Source organism: Sinohyriopsis cumingii, chromosome 8 (genome assembly GCF_028554795.1).
Source record: "Sinohyriopsis cumingii isolate HCF-2022 chromosome 8, ASM2855479v2, whole genome shotgun sequence".
Classification (NCBI taxonomy): domain Eukaryota; kingdom Metazoa; phylum Mollusca; class Bivalvia; order Unionida; family Unionidae; genus Sinohyriopsis; species Sinohyriopsis cumingii.
Genome location: NC_142968.1, coordinates 76,815,095 through 76,830,578, shown reverse-complemented (window position 1 = coordinate 76,830,578; position 15,484 = coordinate 76,815,095). Strand labels below are relative to the sequence as shown.

The following is a 15,484-nucleotide window of genomic DNA, read 5'->3' as shown; positions in this document are numbered from 1 at the left end:
TCTTATAACATTTGTTTTTCTTCTTTCCGTAACTGTAACTGCATTTGTTTTTCCTCTTTCTGAAGCTCAAGCTTTCTTAACTCCAATTCTATCTTGCATTTTAATTTTAACTCCTTAACTTTTATGTCAGAGTCTGATACAGACATACTGATCGAAACCAAAGCACTTTTATCCAAAACATTCTTTTCACCAAATATTTGACCAGAGTATTTTTTTATTTCTTCCTTCGTTAAGGAAGCTTTTGCCTCAGAAAGATATTTTCTGGCAAGTTGAATCAATTCATCTTTGTTCAAACAGTCCAACTGTTCCTTGGTAGGATTTGAAAGAAGGATCTCCACCTTTGATGATATTGTACAAAAGGCTTGCTGATTTCACTAAAAATTTCTAAAATGTAAAATAATAATTGGGATTTAAAAAATTCAAAAAGTAGGAGAATTTAAATTTCGAAAAACAATATTTTCTGAAATATTGTAGCCAAAATTCATATATCCCAAGGACAAGCAAGCCAATTGTCATTCTTACGTGTTTAGGCCGTTTCAAACACTTACAAAAAAAAGAATGACAACAAGCTTTGTAAAATTTAACAAAGAATTTATTTCCCTAGAAAAACAAATTAAAAATGGGAAAAAGAACTTACGGTTTTACGAATCAAATCCAAAAATAGATCAAGAATAATCTAAGAATTAAAAAATAAAATTCTAATTATAAAAAGTCCTAACGAAACTGAGTTCTAATCCCAATGAAATTCAAAATGGAAAGCGATGACGTATGTTGTGGTCAGCGTCGTAATGATGTGTCAACAGTTCAGCGTTGAATCACAGAAAATAACATTCCAGTATTTGAATTCTGTATAAATTTCGATAACTGTCTTTGTCCAAGAATCAATTTAGAGCACAAGTATTTCCAGGGAAAAATAATCTCTTGGAAGCCAAATAATTTGAAAAAAGAAAATAATTAGTCCCAAAACTGGTCACTAATGTAACGTTTAATTGAACAGAATAAGCATAAATAATATAAAAAAAACTGCATAATTTCGTAAAAATTACGATTCTACGTTTATACCAATTTTTAAAGTTAGAAAGGTACAAACTGTCTGCAGGTATTGTCTAATTTACACTCGGAGCTAATACAAATTTCGTATACCTGCTTAATTGTAGTGTATTGATATTGTATTTAATATAGCGATTTAAAATAATGGGATGCATCAAGCTAATGTATTATTATTCAGAACGTTGTAAAAGTGAGCTAGTGCAAAGTCCTTTGTCTTCGAAGACCAACCGATTGTGGAGTGGGCAACTAGTTTGATAGCTGAAAAATTCTGAAGGTAATTACACACTTCATAGACGGCTACACCTCTTAAAACGACACTAAACATGACAACAGACTTTCTGACTATCTTTCATAGCATAACAAAGGTTTTTTTTTTTTTTAAATAGAGCAATCCAGTGTGTATAATGTGTTATCGTGAACTTTCCTTCGCAGTCCCAAAATCTTTCTCCAAATTAACACATTAAAGGAGAAAATAAAATTGTGTAAAGTACTTAATTCACTTGGTCTTTCTTTATATCATTGCACGAATTGTCACTTTTTCTGACTTTATTAGTATGTTTATGCTAGCTTTATCAATGATGTTGAGAACGAAGTCATCTCTAGATTTCGTAACATTGGGTGTACTGCTTGCAACGTGTATGTCAAGAACTTTACACTATATATTACTTTTCTACACTTTCTTACCACGGTAACATTCTTAATGTTAAATAGAAAATTTCTAAGTATGAAAAGGAACCTCAACACAACTTGCATGACGTGTAAATAGATTGGTTGAAACGGTTTACGAATTACACTCTGGAAATGAAAATGATTCTGGACAGAAAAAAAAAACAACAGAGCGACATAGAGAAAGCTATATCCACTACCACATATTACACTGTATTATATACGTGTGTGTGTGTGTGTGTGTGTGTGTGTGTGTGTGACTATATTCTGATTCATCTTCTCGTGCGCGGAGCTAACACTTCATTATTAGGAACATATACGTCCTTTTCCACACAACGCTTCGAGGTTGGAATACGATCAGCTCTTATATTGAACTATATGCTATTTTCTGCATATAGGAACATTGCTGTAAGTTTCCTCGTTCTCTCCATCACCTGTAGTAAAGAAAAAAGCATAATTCAAAATTAAACTGTGAGAGAGAGAGAGAGAGAGAGAGAAGGTAGAGGATGGATAGGCAAATGTATATATGTATATAATTTTCCGGGGTAATTTTATGAAATAATGGTACCCATAATTATTACAAACCAATATAAAAGACGTATTTGTTTAAGGCATTTTTCATTATTTTTTTCATGTCGTCCTGCAATGATAGTTTCCTGGTTTTGGTCTAATGATTCCAAAGATGTCATGATGAAGTGCTTAATAAACAAGACATAGTAATAGCCACGCCAAAATAACACAACATCGATAACAATTACGAAATATCATCCATTTAGAACTTACTCGTGCAATTATTAAAGCAGTATTGGTTCAGAACATGTACTCAGAGAACATTAAATAAAAAACATTGCTTAGGTGGGGTAGTTGTTCAATACGAAGATAAAGTGCTTTAGTAACCTTATTGAGGTTGAGTCTTGGATAAAACATATGCACTTCAATACTAACTGCAGTGAAACTATATAGTACGATAATGGATAGTACCTTTAAATTGGAACAATAGAAATGAAAATTTTTTTTTTATGCCTGGTTCTGACTTGATGTCTAATTACGATGAAGTATTTCAGCAAAGCTGCAAATTTCAGATCACACACACACACACACACACACACACACACCAACGCACACACACAAGTGCATCTATGTCTATACATGTACAGCATTTAACACGGGTTAACAAGATGCGGTCTTTATTATGTGTTTTACCCATGTTATATTACATGTATGCAGACTCGTAATACAGTAGCTGATATGTAATACTTTATGACACTATCTTACCATCTTCCATTTGATGTAAAGATGCATTTGGAAGAATAGATGGCATATTGGCATTTTGTCCATATAATTTTCTTCCAAAAGTAGTATGATCGTATGTTGCATCATTTAAATTTGGTTGTTTTTCGTCCGGAGCAATATGATCATACGTCTGATAAGCTTCCGGTGTAAAATGGTTATTAATTTGAAAAGCTTCTGGTTTGCATTGATTTTCATAGATCTGACCGAAATCTGTTTCTATTTTGTCTGTAGTTAGATTATCAAATTTCTCTATTACGGCTGAGTATTCGACTTCTTCCAAATTGTTGGCTTCCTTCACTTCATCGAGTTGAATGACGCCCATTTTAGATTGTGTTGTCCTCCTTTTTCGCCTGTAATTTTGTAAATATATTAGAAGTTTATATATATTATGAAGGGCAAGATGACATATGTCAAATCTAAATTTTATTTAATCATTACATAATTTTATCTTTTTTCACACATTTAATAACATGCATAGCCTCAGCATAATATTTTGAGCCCTCTCCCAACGATTTAAAAATAAAATTTATATATTTCTTCTCATTATTTTACATTTACGACAAAACAAAAATTATTCCTGCAGAAATTACGTGAATGTTAGAGTTGCCTCTAAGCTTAACCGTTCGACAGTTTTCGTTACTTCGATTCAGTAAATCAGCGGTTCATAACCTTTTTGTGACTCAGATTAGGACTGTGGTGTTAATCTTGCCACCCATCAAATACCAAGAAACCACTTGGGTCGGAAATTTCAATTTATTAAAGTTGATCTCGGCGACACACTCAAAACAGCACTGCGGCCCAATTTTAGGTGGCGATCCATAGGTTAAGAACCACTGCCTTAAACGTTGCCCCTTAGGAATGTCCTGGAGATCTCTATGATACAATTTGAATGACAGAAATCATCTCAATAGTCAATATAGCTTACCTTATTACGCATACCACTGCGATTGTCAAGGCAACAAGCACTGTAAAGAAACCGGCAACGAAACCAAGGTAGATCCGCATATAATCAGCTTGATCATCTAATCACAGTTGTTAATGGAAATTCATAAAAAAGAAAGTTGTAATAATTCTGAATCTATGTGGACATGTAGGAATGCAAAAATTTTATTATGATGTAAAGCCTAGAAAGGTATCATGCATCTATACAAATGCACACACCTGAAACCAGCCAGAAATTGCAATTTAAATTTTTCAGCTGTTTACCATCGGTTAAGTTACGGAACTTGACTCTCGTATAAGAGAAGAACAAATAAATAAATTGAGACAAATACATGCTTATGTTCAATTATAAATGCCTTCACCAGTAATGCAAAAAGATATTATCCGGTGTAAATGATTTTATTCTCTCCTCTAAATAAATAAAGGATGTGTCTTCATTAACTTAGGTCATGTAAAAGGAATACATAGCCGTGGACCTGTTACAGACTACGTTAGAGAATAATTCTGGCAGGGTGCAGAATTTGCGTCCCAGTCATCTCACAGGTGGTAGAGACAATTGTGGAATGCTGCAGCTGGTTAAGCTAGTTACAAACTAATTTTCGAGTGGTAGAAAGAAGTTGGTTAATACTGCTAATGTGAGACCCCCCCCCCCCCCGTTGCTATAACCACAATAATAGATATCACACACACACACACACACACACAAACACACACACATAAATGTGCCCATACCACGATAATAATCGCACTGATTTAGTGCAGCTGAGTGCAAATGTCAGAGTCAAACCGAGGCTTTAACTCCCTTAAATTTTGTAGGAAAGTAATACAAAGAAAATGTTTACTAGATCGTCTTAAAATAAAACCGTTACTAAAGTTGATGGTAATTCATAAAGTCCGTCAAAGTTATTAAGTGGAAAAGAAATTTGTAACGGACAGACTGAAATCGGAAAGATAATATATGCTCCCTCTGCAGATATGGCGGGATTATAATAAGCCGAAAAACATCCCCCACAAAACAACTATCAATAATCAAATACAACATACGGTGCATATTCGCTTGATTTCACTGTCATCAATAGCAACATATTTTAGCAAAAGAAAAATGTTCTCTTTGGCTTGTAAACATACATACATACATACATACATACATACATACATACATACATACATACATACATACAGTGATGTGTGAGTGTCTGTGATTTAGATTTTTAACGTATCGTTAAAAACAAATTCAGTCATATTGCTACGATGTCGGCAGTTTGACAGTTTTATAGTGATGTTTAGCACTGGGGCATCATGCCGCAGACATGTAGCATCATGTTCCACCCAGTCACACTACCCTGACACCATGACGAATATTCCGAAGACTAACCTCTCAATGCTGAGCACCAAGAGCGGCACCTGCTAGTACCATCGGTATAAGTCTTTGGTATGACTCGGCCTGGGTTTGAACCCACGACCTCCCGCATCCGAGGCTGACGCTCTAAGCCATCCGAGCGGTCGCAAGGTAATGCAGCTTGGATTAATGATGCATCGAGAGGTATACTACGACCTTCGGTAAAAACCAGGTCACGTTGCCCAATAGTTCCGACCACAGTGACTGCGCTAATGTTTTGCAGATAGATTATATACATGCATGCATACATCCACATATTAGTAGGAAAGCACATAAGCATGTGTAAATCATACGTAGATATAGATAGAATGGGATCGATGGTATAGATGTTTAAATTCTCTGAGGTATTAAACTATTAACTCACAATCGATCTGTTTTCTGTCATTACTTCCCGGTGTGACTGTCAAAATAGTTTCAACTGGCGCTGCTGTAGTAGTTGGTAACTCTGCAAAGTTTTAGTACCTATCAAATTATATTTGAGATGGTTGCAAATCTAAACTTGATTTTGGGAAAATATTTAATTGTAGGAAGGTGAGGTTGGTAAATCCATTCCATAGGGAAATATATGTAACTTGAGTGGTAGTTACGTCAGTATGCACGACATTCTTATCTATCTATCTATCTATCTATCTATCTATCTATCTCAAGATAATTCACAATCCACCCACCTACGTAAACACATCACATGCAGTCCGATCACTTACTAACTTTCTTACGTATTAAGTTGGTACACACGATACACACTATATTATCTAGACCTTATACTATTATATCATGCAGATAAAATTGCTAAAATAAATAATGTATATTGTTATCCTATCTAGAATGTATACTAGTATGCATCTCTATAAAATGACTGGTATCAATGCTTTATACTTTTATACTATATATGCTTTATAATATTGTACGATCCAGATAAAATGACATATAAATACTTTATACTGTTATCCTGTCTAGAATGCATACTACTATACTAAATAAAATGATTTATATAAATGCTTTATTATTGTATCCTACCTAAACTTTATGTTAATTAGTATAACTATCTAGATAAAAATGGCATATTAATGCTTTACACTATTATACTGCCTTGACTTTATACTAGAATACGATCCAGATAGAATGACGTATATAAATGCTTTCTATACGTCATACTGCTATACGATCCATAAAATGACTTACCTGGACATGTTTTATAGAGCACCAAAATGTCATCAACATTCACCGTACCATATTCTACGTTTCCTTCAAATTCAATCTGAAAGTCAGAACCGTTCAATATGTTTATATACTGAGTGATCCACCCCTGGGAACTACCTGCCCAATACCACAAATGACTCTTTAGTCCGCTTATATTCAAGAATACACACAGCGTGTTATTAGCAGCACCCTGGATACTGTAGGAAAAGCGAAGACATGTTTGGAATTTCTTGGAAAGAGAAACATTTATAACTGGCCCTATAAGCCGCGCTGGACCTGTCCCATTGTGAGAAACTTCAGACGAAATAAACTTCCTCGATCCTGAAATGAATATAATTAAGTAAATGAAATAAAAAAGATTTTAATGAAAAGCTTAAATAAAAGAGAAAAAGATCATGGATTAAAGAAGGACAGTATCTCAGAAAATTCATATGATTCTATCCGTGGCAAAATATTTACTGGAAAAGACATTGATAGGTCTTCCTTCTGTAAAGACAGTGATAGGACAAAATAACATCCAAGTCAAAAGAATGCGGGAAGAACTATTTCCCAGAAGTTTCATTAAGACAGTCTTTAAAATTAGTCCTTGTTGTCAGAGAGAGAGAGAGAGAGAGAGAGAGAGAGAAGAAGGTTACTCCTGTCTGGAGAAAAATAAGTTATGAACATTTTCACATTTTGCAGGACTTAGCTTAATCCGATAAATATGAAGGAAAGTAATATTCTTGATTTGCTTGTTTGAATCTGACAATGTCAAGGATAATGCCAGTGCTTAACAAGAATTGAATTACAATTTAGTCGGAAGATTGGCCATTAGCATGTTCATGTACACTACTGTGATTTTTACGGGGACGCGCACAAGCAAGTATTTACAGCTTTGGCGTTGAACCCATCTTCTTGTTCTTTGTACTCTGCTTTTCCAAAGACAGATATCGACGCCTGTAAATCTTTATATTCTTGTCTTTGCAAATAAGATTTTTTTAAAAACCCACACAACAACAATAACAACAACAACAACAAAACTGTTCCATTTATCACCATTAATGTCACTAGAGTAGTGGAAAACATTTTCAGGCACTTCAACGCTATCCAACAAAATTAAACAGTTACCTCACGATCATCTTGACTTTCTAGCCTTTGTCTAAACTTCTTGCTTTAAGTTCGGTACACATCATTATCTCAAAATAAGTTCATCTTCTGCCTTTACATGCACCCGGTAGATCGAGACCTATCACGTTACCCTAGGATTCTGTTCATAACTGGACCATTTCATTCTTGATAAGGTGTGTGTGTGTGTGTGTGTGTGTGTGTGTGTGTGTGCTTATGATGATGTACGGGATAATGGCTCCACTACTTTGTATTGTGCTCATTTGGTTTATGAGGCATCAATGACAGAATGCCTGCTTTACTGTTGTGTCCAGTAGAACGTTTTCATGTATTTTTAGAAATTAGATACAGTGACCTGCTTTAATTATCATTTTTTTTTATTTATTGCCTGTAGCAGCAGAGAGGGCGAACAACCTCTAATTGATTTACACTCCGTTTCGCAAAATAAGCCTTCCTCGAAAATCGCAACAAAAAAATAATAATCGCGATTGTCTCAGTACCTGGTATGAGACAACCCTGTCAACGAACTTAATAAACTCTAATTGACTTACCCAGCCTATCGCTGATAAGTTTTTATGATCGCGAAAAATCGCAGGAAAAGTCAGCGATCTCGTCGGTGCCAAGTTGGAGACAGCGACCTCTCTGCTGCTATAAATTAAATTATTATTATATCAATAATGGCAAACATCGGAGACCCTTATTCCGCTAGATTAGCTCGAGAGCGGCTAGAAACACTGAAAAAGTATATACCTTTAAAAGATGCTGTCAGACAAAAATTACAAGCACGTCAGGAAGCTCAAGCTGAATTTGCTACAGCTACAGAACAATTATTTAAACCAATTGTTGAACCAACCAGAATGATAGCTAAGGCTACAACAGCATCACTGGAGTTTATCGAAACATTACGAAAATAAATTAGCGAAGTTATGGAGTCTGCCGATAAAACACGTGCTGAAATCAAGGATGTTAAAAATATTATCGATGATCTATCTAAACCAAAATCAAAAACTAGATATTTTATTGAGCAAGGCTATAAACAATTTAGAGCCAATCCTGTTAAGGTTGCTGTGGGTGTATATCAAATACGGCATCAGCTTCTAAAGCCAGAATTTTATAACACTCCAGAATACGAGTGGACTGCTAAAGTATTTGGTGAGTACAAGGATATTTCACAAATCAGAAAAAGATACAAGCGCGAATATGATCATTTTGCTGAAAAAGTTAATGAAATGAAAAAGGGTATTTCAACGCCAAGAAAACAGCGATTTCGACCACGGAGACAACCATCACCTGAAGGTGTAACCGGAAGTGGTTTTACTGGAAGTGGTCTTATTGACTGTCCTTATAATATTCTCGGGGTCGTGCAACGATTAGAAGTTCTCATAGGAGGAGTACGTGCTGGAAATAATTCTCCGGAAATAATTAATGAAGCTGCTGATATTTGCCAACGATTATTTCAAGGTGGAATCATGGATATTAATATTTACCGGAAACTTGTTGATGAAATCGCGGACGGATACTATAGTGACTAATTGTTAAGCTAATAACTACCAAATAAGACGATAGTACATGACTCTCACCGCAAAGTCCGAATAGTTAGAGTAATAAACTCACGATACCCCGTTTACACAACGTATTACGAGGATGGATTCGGTAATGTTATTCAGGGATTGTTTACATGGATAGCTCCAAAGGTAGGCCCAATTGTAAAACAATTATCAATGAAAGCCATGGATAGTGTTCGTGAAAAGGCTCCTAGTACAATCATGATGTTGCTGGTAAAGCACCCTCGGCAATCAAAGACAGATTAGTATAATTAATACGCAGACCAAAAGCGGTTCAACCAGTGAAATTACCAAGCACTGAAGTTATGCCGGCAAATGTCAATAAAATAATAAATCAAGCCGCAAATAAAAAAATTAGCAGCACTGGCTGGTGAACAAATAGAAAAAAAATATAACTTCGAGATTGATAGCAGGAAGTGGTCTTCGTATTAAACCATGGTAATAATAATAAAAATGTTTACGCGTGTATCTGATACAGCATTTGACATGGACGCACCAGTCAAAAAAGTTGGGTCTGTGCGTGATTATCAACATTACTCTTATATTGAGCGCTCACCCGACAAGCAAGGAAAAATTGACTTACAAGTTCATGATACAAGTAGATATTGTTTGCCTTTTGAAACATTTACTGAAATCGTGGTTCGAATCGTAAAGACAGATAATACTAATTACGCAGGTGATGATAAAATTGGTTTTGTTAATAACAGTATAATGGCGTTATTTAGCAAAGCTACATACTCTATTGATGGAAAGGAGATTGAATCATGCCTTGAAAATGTCGCTGCTGCCATGACAATCCTAGGTCTTGCAGGATATTCCGACGACTACACAAGATCGTCTGGTCTAGCGTTAATGTTTGCAAAAGACACAGCTGATTATCCAGAACACAAAAATGTGACCTTAGGTAATGTGAGAAGCGAGGCTGGAACTGCAGCAACGTCTGTAGTAGTATCAATGAATGAAAATTTTAACTTTGGTTTTTCATCACGTAAGTCAATGTTAAAAGGTGATGAGAGGAAGTTTTCATGCACGATTACATTGTCTCATATTTTTGGATTTTGTAGAGATGTCCGAAAGGTTATATTTGGCGCTAAGCACGAAGTATCGCTTGTTAGGAAAGGCACTAGCAATGATGCAATATGGCGAGATAATGCAGTTGGTAAAGTAGTACTAACAAAATATCTTTGTGGATGCCAAAATTGACTCCATCAATCGATGTAGAACAGCGATTACTTGCTTTTATGGAAAATTGCGGTAAATCAGCATTATCATGGTTGGCAATGAGCACAGATAGCGTCGCAGTTAACACTAATTTGTTCACGTGGCAATTATCAACACAACGAGGAGTTTCAGCATCACGACATATATTTGGTGCATTTCAGAAAGCTAACAGAAGAGATAATCAAGAAAGTAATTCAATGGCATTTGACACATTTGGGGCTCCTGAAGTCTCTTTAAGGATAGACGGATAGCAATAACCCTCTGAAGATGTAACGCTAAATTTTGCAGATAATGATGTTTCACGTGCATACTGTCGATTGATGTCTTATTTGGGGCGTGATCAAAATATTGACACTGGGTTGCAGATATCTCAATTTGATTTTACAAAGTTGTATCTATTACTTTTCGTTGGAACATTTGGATTTAGTTAAGCAATCTGTCGTTGATGTAACCTTTCGAGCTCGCTTAAATGCCATAGGTGGCGGTGGTAGAGCAATCGCGGTCATACTCAGTGATAAAGCAATGCTACTTGAAGGTGTTGGTGGACGAATGCAAGTTGTTGACGCGCCAGTAGAAAATATGTAGACAATTAGACCAATCATGTTGATTATAAAAATGTCATATACTAACGTCGATGTCACTTTGACTCCTGGTCAGGTGAAAAGATTATAATAAAAAAACGCAAGTATATGTGGGGCAACAATAACATTAAAGCGAGATCAAATTGCTAATTGTGGTCCAAACAAGTTGCCGTTGACTAAAACTCAACTAAAATATTTCAATAATGGGACGAGAAGCAAAAACTGGAGTTCAACTTAATTTAGCTCCAAGTGCTGTCCACAAAAATGGTTAAAACTGGTGGTTTATTTTCACTTCTCGCAACAATATCAGCATTAATTGCAGCTGAGACCGCAGCTGTTGCAAAAGCATCTGTGTTAGGAGCCGTTGGAACCGCTACTGGAATGGCATTAAAGAAAGCAACTGGGAAAGGTTATAAACAAAAAGGAGCGGGTCTAAGACTACCATGAACTCCGCCTTCATGGTGCGCCAAACGTTTTTGACGCCGTTGTCAAATTTTGATTTTCTCGATGCTGCTAAACAACTCAAAAAAAAAAATTAGCGGTGTTTTTATGCGAGATCAGTTACCATGTTAACCAAACAGCGTTGAAACAGGAATTATTAATCTTGATAACAGCGATGGTCCAGGAACTCATTGGGTTGCCTACGTGATTGATCCACGTGGAATCGTTTATTTCGATTCGTATGGGTTAGCACCACCAGTTGAATTTCTAAAATACATCAATGGATTTCAAATTCCAGTTTGGTACTCAACGCCACCAACACAAACAAGAAGCGATCCACTAATATGTGGCCGTGAAGTAATTAATGTACTTGACGCGTTATGAAAATCAACCAAACCACCTCACAAAGTCGTGCACGAGTATACCGCAGGTAGGTCGTCCCTTTAAACAACCCTTAAAGATAATATGGCTGATATTTACGGAAGATCTCTCAGTAACAGTAAAGACAAATAAACGCGATGATATTGATTTATCAAAATATGCGACTAAACATGAAATCGACAATCTCATGAACCTCTCCGGGGTTGACCGAGATGAGGTTGTTGTTTTTCAGGACCGATGTGGTGTGTTAAAAACCAGCAATATCGAATGGAATGACATAGTTAGACGAGTACTCGGTGCAGTCACGGATAACATCCCTGTGTTTACTGACAGTGGAAAAATCAGAGACTCAAGTATATCATTTACAACCATCAGAGATGAAATCACAAAAAGTGTTGCTAATCGTTTAAAATAAACTGGCGATACAATGACAGGTGAATTCAGCATGAACGGAAATAAAATAGTAGCCGTAACAGATCCAACATCTGATGAAGATGCCGCAACAAAGAAATATGTTGACGTTAACTACAGCACCGTTGATGGTAAATTATCCACGCTGCGGGCCAAGTATGACGTTCACGTAAACATGTTTACGAATCTCCGTAGAAATTTTAGAACAATTAATGAAACCGCAGAGGAATTCTTTGGTATCCCATTGACCGTTGATGCAAAACTCTTTGATGTCAAGACAAACATTGACACAATTAAAAAAAAAACACTCGAAGATGTCGTAAGTGGAATTCCTGAGATAGTTAAAAAAATTAATCTGATTAAAATCCCACCCGGAGTAACTCCGGGACAGATTACTAACATAGTATACACAGTATCATCTGGATTCGCAACATGGTCACAGCAAAATAAAACTCTCAAGCATACCGCAACAGTCACTGGTGTATATAGGCTGTTTGTGTTCAGTGCTGCAAAATTTGAGATATTTACAACGTATCCATGGCGTTATTCAACTTATAAGTTTTCTGGAGTTGTGTCTATCATATTAAATAAAGGAAACGAAAAAATATTTATACTGGAAGCAGCTGATAAGAAATTAACTGCAGCATCTTACTGGTGGGGTCTGGAATTTGTTGCTGAACGCCTCAATTGGTTACTGCGTAAAATAATAATGGCGTTGACAGCGTCAACAAATCTTCAACAATATAGATATGATCAGGTACGTGAATGGCAATCATCGTTAAAAACCATCATTGACCAGTATACGTTGAAAGTAAAAAAATACAAGCGGCGTGAAGTTGGTTTGGATGTTATCGTTTATTCAGTATCTGCGTTAGTTGCGTCCACCGGGATAGTATTATCAGCGCTAACGCCAGGAACAACAGCAGTAGCAGTAACAATATCCGTTTCATCATCAGCGGCGTTTGCAGGTGTTTTTAATATTATCGCGACAAAGATATCCACTTGCACGAGCACAAACCTCAACGACTAAGTTGTAAAATTAAACACAGCCACAGCCGCGTACTCGAAATTATCGTCTCTGATATCATCACGCCTCGACGATACAACGATATTAGATTCCGAATTTGCCTTAATGGTTAAGACATACAATAAAGTTCTTTGTAAACGCGGCGACGCAGAAAACCACCATCTGAAAGGAAATAAAACCAATAATGACAGAACTACTTTAGTGGATAGCCGCAAATACAACTCCGGCAAAAACAACAATGATAACAGTAAGCTCAACCAAGCCTGAATTTAGTATTATTTTTCCAACTGCGATTCCGGTAAGCGACGATAACGCGTTAGCACAGTTGCGAGCATACCATAGTTGGCCAAATATCAGATCAACGTCGTTTGGTGGATTACCAGCAAATAATTATTGGTGTTTGCAAACAAAAATAAACCAGATGGTACACCCGACTGGAACGTTGTATAAATATCCACCGGGTGCTATCAAATCGAAGAAATCAATGAGGAATTACAACGTCGGATAAAAAATATAACGGGAAAACAATCCAAGATAACAATAACAGCCCATGAACCAACACTGTCTTCCGCGATAGAGATAAATTCCCCTGACTACGCCATGGATATATATCAGTCATCGATCAGAACAGTGTTAGGATGGCCTGAAATTCCACCTGAAGTACCACCACCACCACCTGAACCAAAAAAATCTGATTTCATCACGGACAGACAATCATACCACAAAGATACTCTGTCATATGTTCCGGGGAAAACAAATCTTGAACCCTATGCACTTTGGTTTGGTCCGCCTGGAACATGTTCCATAATGAGAAAAAAATTTAAATCTTACCCGTAGTATTTCCGATGGTTGGTTTAGTTGGAAGGACCTTACAGGAGTAGAACTTAAGGAATGGAATATCACACAATTCATCGAAGATGCTGTTTATTCATATAAAAAATAATTAAAAAGATATAAGATCAAGTATCTCCTGAAATCTTAAATATAACTCTGACGGTCGCGGTCAATCTTGTGTGTGATGTAATTGAGGGAAGTTACAACACAGACACAACAATATCAAAATAAAGCGCAGCAAGGATTTATTCTTTATTCGTTCACACCGAAAGAACCACCCGGATATCTGATTGTACAAGAACCGATCAATCCGGTCTATCTACGACTTCATAATCCACTGTTATCAAGAATAAATTTCAATCTAACTGACCAGTCCGGGCATTTGCTGGATTTAAGGAATGTAACCCTAAGTATAAATTTATATGTAAAATCTAAGGATTTTAAGAGCGCTATCAAGAAAACAGTACCAATAAACATAATTCTCCTCCTTGTCCTTGACAGTCAGGGTGGATATTTCTTTTCACTGACAAATGGACTAGACCCAAGCTGTCACACAGATTTCACAAAATAAAACACATTTTACTGAAACTTGATAAGTGGTGAAGGACAAGGAAACATTCTCCTGACAGTCAGGGACATACTTTCATTTTCATTTCCACGAATGAGCCTAACTTTCATTTTCATTTCCGGATATAATCTTTATTAGTTGCCTCACACGAGAATCAATTGTCTTTTTTGCCTCATATTCAAGAGATAATTCTGATCTAATGTTTTCAATGGCTAGAGAGAGAGAGAGAGAAATTCCTTTACTTCACTTTCTTTTATTGTAGCCAGCGATTGACACATAGCCGTCTGAATTTTCTTTACAAATCTGTACTCAGATGGCAGCGTGTATGCTCCGTCTTCTTTTCTTTCCTGTAGTGTCTCAAAATCAGAAATAATTTTTCAGGAATTAGTTTATCAGATAAATGTATGCCATCACGCTCCAATTTTTTAATAGCAGAAATAATATCATTGATATTGTCGTAATTTACTATGTGCTAAATATATATATAAAAGAAAAATATTTTACACCATTATGTGAACTTCTAGGTTGCCCATATAACATCCTAGCAAGCCCAGAGTGGTGTTTGTTTCTTTATACTAAAGTCGACACAACCCCATGTGAACACCTAGATTGCCTTATGACATTCTAGCAGGCTTAGGGACACAGAAACACTGCTCCCATGTGAACCCCTAACCTGTCAAACAACAGTCTAGAAGGCTCAGGAGGGATACATCTTAGGAGAGCACAGCTTGTAGCATATATAACGATGGCACATTCCCCATATAAGCTCCTAGATTGCCTAATGACATTCTAGGAGACTCA

General features: G+C 36.2%; 1 protein-coding gene across 1 annotated transcript in view; it reads right to left on the bottom strand.

Moving 5' to 3' along the window:
* Window positions 1-570: 570 nt before the first annotated feature.
* LOC149793907 (uncharacterized) overlaps window positions 571-15,484 on the bottom strand; it is a 36,647-nt gene continuing 21,733 nt past the window's right edge. The window contains exons 8-12 of the mRNA XM_089967853.1: window positions 6,533-6,871; window positions 5,715-5,795; window positions 3,935-4,031; window positions 2,992-3,359; window positions 571-2,150 (exon numbers count right to left, since the gene is read on the bottom strand). Of these exons, the coding sequence (XP_089823979.1) occupies window positions 2,098-2,150; window positions 2,992-3,359; window positions 3,935-4,031; window positions 5,715-5,795; window positions 6,533-6,871 (938 nt within the window). The 3' untranslated portion in view covers window positions 571-2,097. The remainder of the gene's footprint in view (window positions 2,151-2,991; window positions 3,360-3,934; window positions 4,032-5,714; window positions 5,796-6,532; window positions 6,872-15,484) is intronic.